Raw genomic sequence first — 13,087 nt, 5'->3', positions numbered from 1 at the left:
GATGTTCTGCCTCACCTCAAGTCCCGAGGGGGTTCAGTCTACGGACTGAGACCTCTGAAACCATGGGCCCCCAAATAATTTTTTCCCCTCCTCTAAAATTGTTCTTGTCAGGTCTTTTAGTCACAGCAGCAAAAAGCTGCAGCCCGTCCTCAGGCCCCGGTGCACCTTGTGTTGGGAGGAGCTGAATAAACGAATGGGTGTGTAGAGAAGAACTCAGCGTCAAGGACACAAGAGAGCCATATTTATTTCACATGGACAAGCATGATTCCATCGCATGCTGAACATGAACGCTCGCGTGAGGAAAGTACCCGTAACAGCAAAATTATGTGCTTTTTTGTCCACAGGGAGCAAGGAGTCACAGAGTGGTTTTCAAAGACAGTGTCCTTCCAGATCAGTTGAGACCACGCAGGCTTTTGAAATCACTGGCTTATTTCATCATCAAAGGGTCTATCTATCTCCCAGGAGGGGCCAGACGGATGCTTCTGGCTTTACCATCTCTCATTGAGCTACTAAGACGGTGTCCCATCCCACCACCAAGGGATGCTCAGGGAAATTGAGCTCAGAGGGAAGATACATGCCACTTGGAATTCACAAGCCCCACTCCTGGGTAGACAGGGACGGGGACGGCCGGCTGTGTTCACAGCAACAGAACCATCACCACTTATTATATCTGTTATCCTTGGGAGAGCCAGGCTTCTTGATAGCAATTCCTCAGGGCCTCGGATGGGTGGGAGGGAGAATGATTCTGGAATTGAATGGGCATACCAGGAGCAGTAAGAGCCAGTGGCAGGACCCTCTTGTTGTCCTGGTTCCAAGATGGGCTGGAGCCTGTGGGTTGGAAAGAGGAGGACGAGTCTCATCGAACTTCATGGAAGAGGCCATCGGGGAAACCCTTGCCTGTGGGTGACTTATTCCCATCGGAAGTCCTGCCCGACCGTTTCATAGAATTTGATATTATAAGGTCTATAAAATTCCCGGAGCTGGTCTATCACTTCGGGATCGATCTGCACATGAGTTCTCCCTTTGGATTTGCCCAGGCATCGAGGCAGGAGGTTCGATTCGGTTTTTTTCAAGCAAGGGAACCCTTTGGTCTTGTTGAAGTAGAAGTGTCTGTCGGTGATGAAGCGCTTGATGCCCAGGAAGTCCTGCACCCGCCCCATCTCGCCCGCGGGGTCGGTGATGAGCCGCTCGCCGCTGACGAAGTGGATCTGGGCCAGCGGGAAGTAGCGCAGCCAGCTCTCCAGGTGCAGCACGTACATGCCGATGCGGATGGCGTTCCAGGACACGTCCACCAGGCCCAGGCTGCGGTTGCGGAAGGACAGGCCCTCGAAGGTGGGGATGTCAGGCTTCTTGGACAGCGTCTGGGTGTAGTCCGAGATGGCGCGCGTCACGGGGTTGCGCACCACCACGATCAGCTTGGTGTCTCGGGACATGTTGAAGATCCGCCGAGGGGCCTCCTGAGTGACAAAGTAGCTGGGCGTCTTCTCCAGCGTGATCTGGGTCTCCAGGGTCCTGGGCATCAGGCTCCTGGGGGGGGGGGCGGGAGAGAAGGGGGACACGTGGTCAGACAGGGTTCCCCTGGTGGGGTGAGTGGGGGGCGCAGGCACTGCCCCATCAGCTGCCTCTGCCCAGTGGTCAGTTGAGCCCTCTCCTGTCTTTTACCTTTGAGGTTCTCACCTGGTGAGGAACCCATCATAATTCTTGTTTTTTTTTTTTTTTTTTTTTAAACAAAACAAAAAAGTCTTTAACTGGTTTGCTTTAAGACTGGCATTAAGCCAGGCGTAGGTGCGCACGTCAGTCATCTCAGGCTCGGGAGGCTGAGGCAGGAGGATCGAAAGTTCAAAGCCAGCCTCAGCAATTTAGCAAGGCCCTAAGCAACTCAATGAGACCCTGTCTCTAAATAAAATGCAAAATAGGGCTGGGGATGTGGTTCAGGGGTTGAGTGCCCCTGAGTTCAATGTATGCACACACACATTCACAGAGGACTGGAAGTAACCTAAATATACATCAGTGTGGGTCAAACAAATTATGGAATAGCCAATTAACAGAGTCAGGCAGCTCTGTATTTTGCAGGGAGAGGCACTCGGGACTGAATATGGGGCTCTGCTCATGCTGGGTGAGTGCTTTGCCACTGAGTTACATCCCCAGCTCTGCACACGCTTAGAGGGAGGATTACCAACATACAACAGAACAGCTCTCTGTAATCTGTGCGTTCTCCATCTCTGGATTCAACCAATCGCAGATAGAAAACACTACAGGGAAACTGCATCTGTACTCAAAATGCACAGGTTTCTTATCATTATTCCTTATATAATGCATAATAATAATCATTTACATAGCGTTTACACTGTATTAGGTATCATAAGCATTCTGGAGATGCTTTAAAGTATACGAGAGGATGTGTATAGGTTATAAACAAATTCTACACCGTTTTGTATAATGAGCTTCTATGGATTTTAGTAATCCCTGGGGGTCCTGGCACCTTTTTTCCCAAGGATTGACATTATAGTTTCTAATGATGACAGGCAGGATCCAGCATGTTTATCTCTGGAAGGATACACAAGAAACTGGTAAAGATAAGTTGCTCCAAGGGAGGGAAGTTGAGGTGGGTGTAGAACTAGGAAATCAGGGGATAAATGTGAATTGCTTTTGATTGTATAATCTTTTACGCTGCTTGAAATTTCTAATGCATTTTTTACATATTCAAAAAAATAAAAAGTAAGTCACTGAATGTTGTTCTGGCAAAGATTTTTTTTTTTTTTTTTTACAAATACATTAAGAAAATCTTTTTCTGGATGAAAAAAAGAAAAGCTTGGTTTGCAGGGATAGCAACTGTTACAGAAATGAGGTCTGACATCTTCCTCTGTGAAAGACATCTGAAATACATCCTTCATGTGGGCTAGAAGAAGCACGGAACTCCAGGTGGGTTGGGACCTGGGTCAGAGTCAGGTAATACAACCCCTCTCTCTCCCTGTTTTCATTTCCTGGCTCTGCTTGAGATGTTGGGGGCTATAGGTAGGGGATCTGAAGTCTCCTTCCCAGCTGTGCTTTCAGACCTTGATGGAGGTGGAAGGGTCTGAGGACAGGGGGACAGGTAAGCCCCCTGCATATGCCTTTCTCGGAGACTAGCAGGAGGGGTTCAGGATGGGTACAGATAGAGGTCAGGTTTAAGATTCCGGAGAGGAAGATTGAAAGAGTTGAAATGTGACAGCTTATACCTTTCTGGTGTAACAGGAGACTCGCTGGACATTAAGGGTGGTGACAGGAGTAGGGTTGAGGGTTAATTATGAGACTCTGGAACATTTACTGTGAAGGATGGTTGGGTGGCGAGGGGCGGGGGAGTCCTGTAAAGACACATTTAAGATTATTTGGCAGTGCCGAAGATTCAGTTAAAGCTAGAATTGATAAACATACACAGGATGTGCTTGTAAGGGTCAGCAATCTTGTCCACGCTGGTTGGCAACCCAGGGACAAAAATGGGAAGGATGAGAGATTGCCCTGGTGCATTGTTAAGGGACTGGGACAGCAAGTCACACAAGGAATTAATGGTGGTGATGACGCTATTGAAATGATTGTTCATTGAATCCAGGGCAGGGATGGAGGAAGGTGAAATTGAAAGGGTCATAGATGAATTTGAATAAGACATGAAATGAGTTTGAGACTGTGGTAAACATGGAAAGAATCAAGGTTGCAATGTGCGGTTTTGTGTGGCTGCCGTAAGAAATAGCCGTAAACTGGGCAACAGAACGCAATGTAAGTTGATTCCTTAGTAATTCTGGAGGCCAGAGGTCTGCAGCCAAGTTGTTAGCTGGGGCTGGTTCTTCTAGAAGCTCTGAAGGAGAGATAGCTTTAATGCTCCTAACTTTAATGCATTTGTTAAAAATAGCTTCTGGTGGCTGCCGGTGGCAATAGATAAATTACTCCACACTCTGCTTTTTGCCCAGGTCGCCCTCATTCCTCTGTGTCTCCTCTCTCCCACTTTCTTCTCTTAAGAGGACACTCCTGGTTGGATTTGAGTCTCGCCCTAATCCCTGAAGATCTCATCTGCAGGTCCTTAGCTTAATTACCTCTGCGTAGACCCCTTTCCCAAGTAAGTTCATCCTCACTGGTCTATCTCAGTGGACATATTCTTTTGGAGGGTCATCATGCAACCTATAACATAATCTCTATGAAATTCCAGAGTTAACCACTTCAGAGTCACGAACATTTCAATGACAAGGTCCAGGTGTGGTCATTAATAAGCATTGCTCAAGGGAAGAGAAAATGGAGACATTTGGAGAAGTGGTCCAAGAACTGGGAGGCCAGGTGCAGATGATCATAGAAACTAGAAGACCAGGAGCCAGGGACCTCTATGCCCAAGGAGTGGAAAGACGGACGTCCTGGGTGTTGGGAAACCAGAGCGTTAGGAGTGAGAGGAGGAGGATTGCGGAAGGTGTTTTTCCATCTGCCTTCACTTTGGATCATCTGAGTTAAAAAAAAAAAAAAAGTACCCACCCCCAAGTATTTTGAATCAATTTGTCTAAGACAGAGCCCAGTCAATTTTATTGGGAAAAAAGACAAAACTCCTCATTCGGTTGTAATGTGCAGCCAGGATGATAAAAATCCTAGTTTGAGGGCAAAACACAACCTTGGGAAATAAGTAGCCACTGGGAACCCACCCATTGGTCCCTTGAGCCTTCAAAGTCACCGTGCAAGGCTGATGCAAGTGATGCTTTGCTTCTAGGCCCAAGGTGGATATAGACCCTTGTGGGCCGAAAATTTTAATAGTGCTATTAAAGTGAATCAGGCACATTTCTTTTTAAAAGGTATTTATGAGAAAATAATCACAAATGAACTTGATTGGAATTCTTTGGACTTTTTAAGGATTCTGGCTATATTACTTGATGGCCTTGGTACACTTTATAAATACATATATTTATATCGATATATTTTATACATTTATTTATATATTTAAATATGTAAATATATATACATATATGTATGTATATTTACACACAGAGATAGATTAGATAGATAGCAGGCATTTAAACTCTAAGAACTTTCTAAACCCTACGGGGGTGATAGAATGGTCTCCCCAACACAAAGTTGCTGACTTTGCAGGCCGTTAAACAAATTTCTTTGCAATATCCTCAAATACACACACACACACACACACACACACACACACACACACACACGCAAAAATCCAAGAAAAGACTCGTGGTTGCAGCACTTCCTGAGCTTATTCGACCACGGAGCTGTGAATGTTTGCCAGGAGCGTGAGTGAACATCTTTCTTTGTCGCCAATTTGGAAAATTCACATCCATTCCCCTGATCTCCAGAGTAGCACGTCATTCCGTCCAAGGCCGGCCGCCAAAGTGAAGTTCCACGGTTCTGATTCCTAAGGGGCACCTCAGTTGCAAAAACCAAATGACAAATACGAAAGTGTAAGAACAGGACGGCAAACACGCAGAAGCCAAAGGTCTCCTGTGTGCAGCAAAGAACCATCCCATCAAGAACCCTTGAGTATTCAGTTCTCCATAGGTCATCAGAATAGCACACCGAGGCCTGTTGGTGACTGTGTGCCAAAAGACTCTGTGTGCACATCCCTGCTCCGTAAACGTACTCACGGAGGGTGGGGTGATTAACTCTGCCTGGAGGTTCCTTCTCCTTATGTTGCAGATTAAATTTTACTTCCTAGTTCCTAGCACCTGGTGAGCAGCTGAGCCTTTGTCTCACCCCAATCCTCTTAAGTTTCTGCCTCTTTTCTTTTCTCTGAATTACTGGAAGAATAGTTTAGCGCCCACTGTTTGGACTTACCTCCCATCTGTTGTTTTAACTTGCTCAGCCACAATTTTCCCTACATCTGGCCACAGCCCCCAGAGTTTTCTTGGAGGAACCCCCACTCCTACTTTGGACAAACTCTTGGTGGGCTGAAGAGTGGGTGCACCATGGAAGTGAGGCCAAGAAATGCCAGTTGTGTCATAGAGACTAAAAATGTGTCCTAGACTGAAAAAATGGAGCTCTTTCAGCCAGACGCGGGGCCCTGGAAGAGATTCCCCATCAGTGTCTGATGCCGAATCCCTACTGCTCTTTGGGTTCCTGCCTTTTCCTCCAGACTTCCAATGTCATCTTATTATTTTAAGTCGGAATTGGTTTCTGTTGCTTGTACCCTTCTCTTTTAATCTGCCTTCTTCTCCTTTGAGGAAACTATACTCACTTCTCTCGATTATAACCTCCATGAAGACAGGGCAGGCTGTATCTTATTTGCAGCTTTATCTCTAGAGTGAACCACAACGGCCACACAAGGCAGAGTCCTTAAATCTATAGTTCTAACAATCTTCCTCCATGATTCTGGTGATCAGAGGTCTCTGTCTCTATATATACATTTATTTATTTATATTTTTGTACCGGGGTTTGAACCCAGGTGCATCTAACAACTGAGTCACGTCATCCCCAGTCCTTTTAAAAAATATTTTATTTAGAGGCAAGGTCTTACTGAGTTGCTCAAGGCCTCGCTGAATTGCCGAGGCTGGCTTTGAACTTGCAATCCTCCTGCCTCAGCCTCCCAAGCTGTTGGGATTACAGGCATGTGCTGCCGCACTAGATTTATGCTACTTTTTCTATCAACAGATCATTACCAACTTAGATATATTGCTCGTTCATGTTTGCCTTCCTAGGACGTTTGCCCAGCTTACCACAGGCGCTCAATGAATGGATCCAAGATCCAGTGTCAGATTAGGTACCTGCTGAGTAGTGGCCTGTGTTACTCAGATCTTCATTACTATAACAAATACCTGAGATAATCAACTTATAAAGAAAAAAAGTTTATCTTGGCTCCCGGTTTTGCAGGTTCCAGTCCATGACTGACTGGCTCCATTGCTTCTGGACCTGTGGCGGGCAGCGCAGTGTGGCAGAAGCACACAGAGGAGCAAAGCTTCTCACTTCATGGCATAACAGAGAGGAAGAGGAAGGATCTGGGGTCCCAACGCCCCCTTCCAGGGCATACTCCCAGTGACCAGAAGACCTCCCACTAGGCTCCCCTCTGAAAGTCCCTACCTTCCCATAACACCATGGGCTGGGAGCCAAGCCTAAATGCATGTGCCTTTAGGGGACACTGATCCAAATGGCAGCATGGTTCTGAGTGCTCAGAGCTGAGTGCTGGTCTATGACACCCAGCTCTTGCGTAGCTTTCTGGCCCTGGGCAAAGGAAGGTTTGGCAGGTGGTCCTGGAGGGAGTCACTTTTGTTACTTTAAAGGTTTTATCGTGGCTACAGTTTCTCTGATTCACAGACAGAGAGGAATCCAAGCTCTGGCTTCCACAGCAACCTCCAAATGAGGAGGTCGGAGCACATCTCCTTCCACTCCTGTTTTACCGCCTGCACGCTGTCCCTAGCCCGAGCCCGAGGCTCTGGAGGCTCTGCCGTGTGGCTAGGACCACTTGAGGAGCTTTTGGAGAAATGCAAATGCCTGGGTCCCCAGCCAGACTGATTAAATCAGAAACTCTGGGCACAGGGCCCGGGAACCTATGATTTGAAAGCTCCCCAGATGATTCTGGTGGGCTAAGAACCGCTGGTGTGGACCGTGTGTTCCTTTAGCCACTTGTTCTTTAAGATGCGTTGCACAGTGATCATCTCAGGTGAGCCTCAGGGGGAAAATAATCCACAGGCTTCTCCCCTGTACCTTCCCGTTCTGTGGGTTGGGGGCAGAGTCCTTAAATCTATAGTCCTAACAATCTTCCTCCATGATTCTGATGATCAGAGGGGTTTTGGGAAGTACGACCTTAATCATAATAAAAAAAATGACCTCATAAGTAATATAATCACACCCATCACTGAAATACAATATATTTGTATGTTTAGGGGCCGTGCCACCCTCCACTAAAGATGATAAATTAGGGTCCTTGTTGGTTTTGTTCACTGCTGTATTCTCAGTACCCAGAAGGGAGCTGGCACTTAGTAGGGGTTCAGAAAATATTTTTTGAAGGGAAAGAACTAAAGCCAAGGTTTTAATCTGGAAAATGAGGCGGTCTTGTTGTGTGTATTACCAGAGATAACTGCTCTTCCCCTGCCTCAGAACTCCAGGCTTTATCTTCTAAAGGGGGGAAAAAAATCAGACATCCTGGGGTATCTACTAGAAAAAGACCCCAATACTCTCATGCTTCTGAGGCTCTCTGGAAACTCTATTTTTTTTTTAAACCTGTATTTACCCACCCAGTGGAGCAGAGACCACTCCCTCGGCCCCTGCTGTCCACACAAGGGATGTCCTGTGCGTGTGTGGAAACTGTCTGAGTAGGCCATTGTCAGAAACTTCCAGAACTGGCATGCCTCTGATGACTACTGATGGGATCCTCTGGAAGATTTCATTTCCTGCTCAATGTGTGAAAGTCCCCAGCCGCCTGGGGGACTTGGGTGATTTATTAACTCCTAACTGGGCGACCAGTCTCCTTGAAAATCATTGTGGTCTCCAGAGGGATAATTAGGAGGAGGCGAAGAAGAGGGGAAAGTCTGTATTGCGAGGAAGTGGATCTTAACTGTAAACCCGCTAGACTCCCACGAGCCGAGCTGAGAGCCAGGCAGGCACCTGCGGCCATTTATTCTTATCTAGTTAAGCATAGACCTGAGTCCCCTATCAGGAAACCGCTTCCTTCCAGGTCCACAGCCCCAAATCCTTACTCTTATATGACCCAGGAGTAAAACACTAAATCCGGGTTAAACGCCACCAGTCATTTGTCATTGCTCACATGATGTTGTCCTTGATGGAGATTTCTGTGGTCCTTTTGATCCTGTCCATGGCTACCGTGGTTCAGTCTGTACTTACCCCCAAAGACTATTTTTTTCATGCTAAGGGACCTTTGACATGTTGTCCTATTTGCTTAAAGTCCTCCTTAATGTCCAGCAAAAGTTTTTCTCTGTGGCTTATCACATTCAACCAAGAAGCCTTCTTAGACTGTGCCCTTATTATCGCCTCCCCCCCTACCCTGGCCCAGGAGAGTTGGGCATCACCCCTTTGCAATTCCATGGTACCCACTGTAGATTTAACCCCTTTGGCACATTAAATGAGTCTGTCAGCCCCCTAGACTGTAAGGTCCCTGAGAGCAGGGATCATGGATGTCACATCTCTACATCAGCAACGCCTCGTCCTGGGTTTGATATGCATTCGTGGATTCTTTCATCAGGAGAGCAAGTGTTTAGCACCTACTATATGCCAGAGATACACAGATAAGTGAAGTGCAGTCTCTTTGCTCACGGGGATAACAGCTTTGTGGACCAACTGCAGCGGGAAGAGATGAGGTGCCCTTCTTCCATGGGAGGGGCTGCACCTGCACTCAGCTCCCACAGTTACTCACAGTTTCCTCCCCCTGGCAGGAGAGTCTAGGCCTGAGCCTGGTTTCCTATAGGTCCCCAGGGGCTGGGCAGCTAACTCTTGTAAACTGCTGGTGCCTAAACCCAGTCAATAAACAAGGGACCATTTGCTTATCCCCTGCTGTTAAGGCTACTCTTATTGTCCTATAGGAAAGGGTATTGATGGAGGTATGGGGGCAGATTTTCTTCCCCGGGCCATAAACCCACAGCTGATTGCGGCCCTTGTTGGGCTTCTCAGTGTAATTGTGAAAAGACAGGACGACCTGTCTCCCTGACTCTCCTGTTGTGACTCTTGGCTTGCAAATCCAGTTCTTTCACCCATACCTTTTGCATCGTGGAATTTGAGGCCTGCTGTTTGACAGGTAGACACTGCGTGATGCATCCGGACAGAGGACGGTGGAATATCTTAATGGACGGTTATGCACTTAGGATTTAGAATCAAAGATGCCTTTCTGCTGAAGTCCTGTCACTTGCTGGCCATAAGAAATGGGATTGGAGCAGACATTGGCCATACACATGGTCAGGTGCCATAAACCCTGGACATAAAGAAGCTAATAGCTAGAGTTCCTTGTGCAATGACGAGGCCATATGCTGTGCTAAGCTCTGGGTATGAATCATCTCCCTCCAACTTCACAATAACCCTACCAAGCAAGCTCTCTCGCTGTTCCTGTTTTGGGGCTCAGGAAACTAGGACACAGAGAGCTACAGTAAATCACCAAAGCAACACAGTCAGTTGCAGAATCCGGATTCGAGTGTGACTCCGGCACTTGAAGAAAACGTGAGAGTATAAAAAATTAATCTTGGCACAAGGACGGCCTTTCGAGGCATGAGACGAAAACATGAAGGAAAAGATTGAAAAGGGAGGCTACATTAAAAAAATAAAAAGGTAAGTCTCTGGAATGGAAAAATACCATAAATCAAATAAAAGGAAGACAACTAATTGGAAAAATATTTGTAGCGTTTACACTAGAGACGCAGAGGGATGATTTCTTATTTTTATCTATATATGTGTATATTTATTTGTATTTTTCAGACTTCTTGCAAATCAGTAAATAAAAGAGAACCAGCCAGTGGAGAATAGGAACACAGGATACAAGGAAAGAATTGGTAGAACAAGCCACAAATGGAAAATAAACATATGAGAAAATTTTAATATTGTACTTCATGTCTTTTGACATTATTCAATATGTCTGAAAATTTAAAGAAATGCAAACTAAAAGCACGATGAGATCATATCATTCTCCTCTAAGGCTGGAAAATACACTTAAAAAGAAAAACTTTAACAGTGCTAATTTTAGCAGGAGTGTAAAGAATCAACACTCTCCTAATATCTGTAGGAGTGTGAGTCGATGCAGGTCTAGGAGGGTGGGGAGAGTGTCCATCAATATGCACCGTGAACACACCCCTTGGTCCAGCAAGGCCACCTCTAGAAGTTCATCTTTTTTGTACCAGTGCAAAAAAGTCCACATACAAGGATGTTTGGTGCAGCATCTGCTGAAGAGATGGAGGCAGCAACCAAAGAGATCTGCTCCTCCCTTCACAGTGTGGTTCCAGAGATGGCTGCCAGCCCAAGGCTAGGTTCCTCAAGTTCCCCTGCACCCGAATGGGGGCCTTGGCTTGCTCCTCCCACCTCCTAGTACTGAGGATTGAACCCAGAGGAGCTCTACCGCTGAGCTACATCCTTAGCCCTTTTTGCTTTTTATTTTGAGATAGAGTCTCACTAAGTTGCCCAGGATGGTCTTGAACTCGCAATCCTCCTGCCTCAGCCTCCTGAATCTTTGGGTTTACAGGTGTGCACCACCATGCCTGGCCTGGGACAGGTTCTTGACAGGGAAAGTGAGTAGAACTGCAGTGTACTACAACCAGGCAAAGGTGGTGACCAAATAGGTGTGTCCTCTTGGTTGTCTTTTCTGATCCACTAACTGAGTCCAGAAGACTCTATAGCCCTAGAATGGGACACCTCCAAAAAGTAGCAGGGGAACGGGAGACCTTCTACAACTTAGGAAACAGACTCCCTGGACTATGTTGAGCAAGACAAAAACTGTTCCTTGAGAGTTTGTGGTTGTTGTTATAGCAGCTAGCATGAACCTGACTCTTAAAATACTGTTCATAATTAAAAAAAAGATTTTAAAATACCCATGTGGCATTAGTAGGAGTCTGATGAGGTCATATAGTACTTTTTAATGTGGCTGTTATAAAATGAGGTGGGTCTACATAAATATGGACACAGAAAGGAGTCCAGGATGCATTCTAAAGTGAATAAAACAAGTTGCGCTTGGGTTACTATGTCCTTATTTGCATACAAAATATACACACAGATGCGAATGTATATAGGCATAAGCCTCTCTAACAGAATACACAATAAATCCTTAACAGTGAACGACCTTGGGGGATCTGAGATGGATTGTAGTGTAAAAATGGGACTTCATCGTCACCTTTAGCTTTCCGAGCTCATTGGATTTTTTCCCCCACTCTTTGTGGTGAACATGCATTCTTTGTCATTCAAAACACACTAGCTAATGGAAAGCTATTTTAAAACAATTCCATTGGTACTGTTTAGGAAGAAGAGGGCCTATGGAGTGGAGTGAGGAGAGGAAACGTCTTTGGCGTGGACGAGATGTGAGTGGGCAGCAAGGACAGGCAGGCTGAGGGTGCATAGCTCCTTTCTCTAGAACCTGGCTCAGAAGGGAGGCAGGTGATTGTGGGTGTGGAATGAATGTTTTTGCAGCTGCCTGTATAGCTCTGCTAAGTTTCCAGGCAACTGGACCTCAATTTCTCGGGCTCCATCTATGACCGACCATAGAGATACTAGATGCAAATCTGATATCCCCCTTTCTCTGTCTGGCCTGTGCAGCTTCTCCTATCCGCCTCCCTTCCCTGGGAGTGGATTCCTTAAGCCAAGCGCTTATCACACTTTAAAGGTGCCTTTGAATCATTGCTGGCAGGAGGTCTGATCCTGCAGGTCTCAGGGAGGAGCCCGAGGTCCTGCATTCCTCCATGGTAGAGCTGACCTGCTGGTCCTTGCTATTGGAGCAGCAAGGTATTAAGGCAGCGCTGGTGCTACAAGCACGAATTCTGTATTGGATGCATATTTATTGTATGCATTGGAAATGGCTCATGGATGATGGGCAAGGGATTGTGGATGCTTTGAATTCAGAAAACCTGGATTCCAATTGCTTCCTTTCCACTTCCTGGCCTCCTGGGGTCACCTCAGCTTCCTTACCTGCAACCCCTGGGGTGAGGTAATGCCGAGGTCCCCGTCTGTTGTAGGTCTAAGCTGAATAAGCAGGAGAGTCCCCTGTAAACCAGGAAGCATGGTCCCCTCCACAAATGGGGCTCCCCTTTCTCTCCTTGATTTCCCGGCTTTAGCTCAAGTCTTTTCATTTTCAAGAAGCCCACGGTCCGACCTCCACCACGCCTTACTATAGACCCATATATCTCCTGTTCTGCCAGCCAACGTCCTTGACCCAAAGCTTGGAGGCTCTGCTTCCTCCTCACATTCATTCTCAATTTGTCACTCAGATTCCTGTCCCATCCTGCTCTGAGGTGGCTCTCCATGAACACACCCCTAAATGCCAATTCCACCTTTGGTTGGTCTCGTTTGGCTTTTCTGTGGCATCTCATCTGGGATGTTTGCCCACTCCATACTCCTCCTCCTCCTCCTTTTTTTTTTTTTTTTTTTTTTGGTACAGAAGTTTGAACTCAGGGGCACTGGACCATGGAGCCACATCCCCACCCCTTTT

General features: G+C 46.5%; 1 protein-coding gene across 2 annotated transcripts in view; it reads right to left on the bottom strand.

Moving 5' to 3' along the window:
• Window positions 1-245: 245 nt before the first annotated feature.
• Hs3st2 (heparan sulfate-glucosamine 3-sulfotransferase 2) overlaps window positions 246-13,087 on the bottom strand; it is an 83,407-nt gene continuing 70,565 nt past the window's right edge. Inside the window, exons 1-2 of one of the 2 annotated variants that reach the window (XM_077106029.1) lie at window positions 3,219-3,260; window positions 246-1,527 (exon numbers count right to left, since the gene is read on the bottom strand). In XM_077106029.1, the coding sequence (XP_076962144.1) occupies window positions 909-1,527; window positions 3,219-3,250 (651 nt within the window). In that variant the 5' untranslated portion in view covers window positions 3,251-3,260 and the 3' untranslated portion in view covers window positions 246-908. Of the gene's footprint in view, window positions 1,528-3,218; window positions 3,261-13,087 lie in introns of those variants that run through there. The other variant, XM_076840227.2, reaches the window with a different exon arrangement.

Source organism: Callospermophilus lateralis, chromosome 19, assembly GCF_048772815.1.
Source record: "Callospermophilus lateralis isolate mCalLat2 chromosome 19, mCalLat2.hap1, whole genome shotgun sequence".
NCBI classification, from domain to species: domain Eukaryota; kingdom Metazoa; phylum Chordata; class Mammalia; order Rodentia; family Sciuridae; genus Callospermophilus; species Callospermophilus lateralis.
Note: the sequence above shows the minus strand (reverse complement) of the source record. Positions and strands in the feature narration are given on the sequence as shown.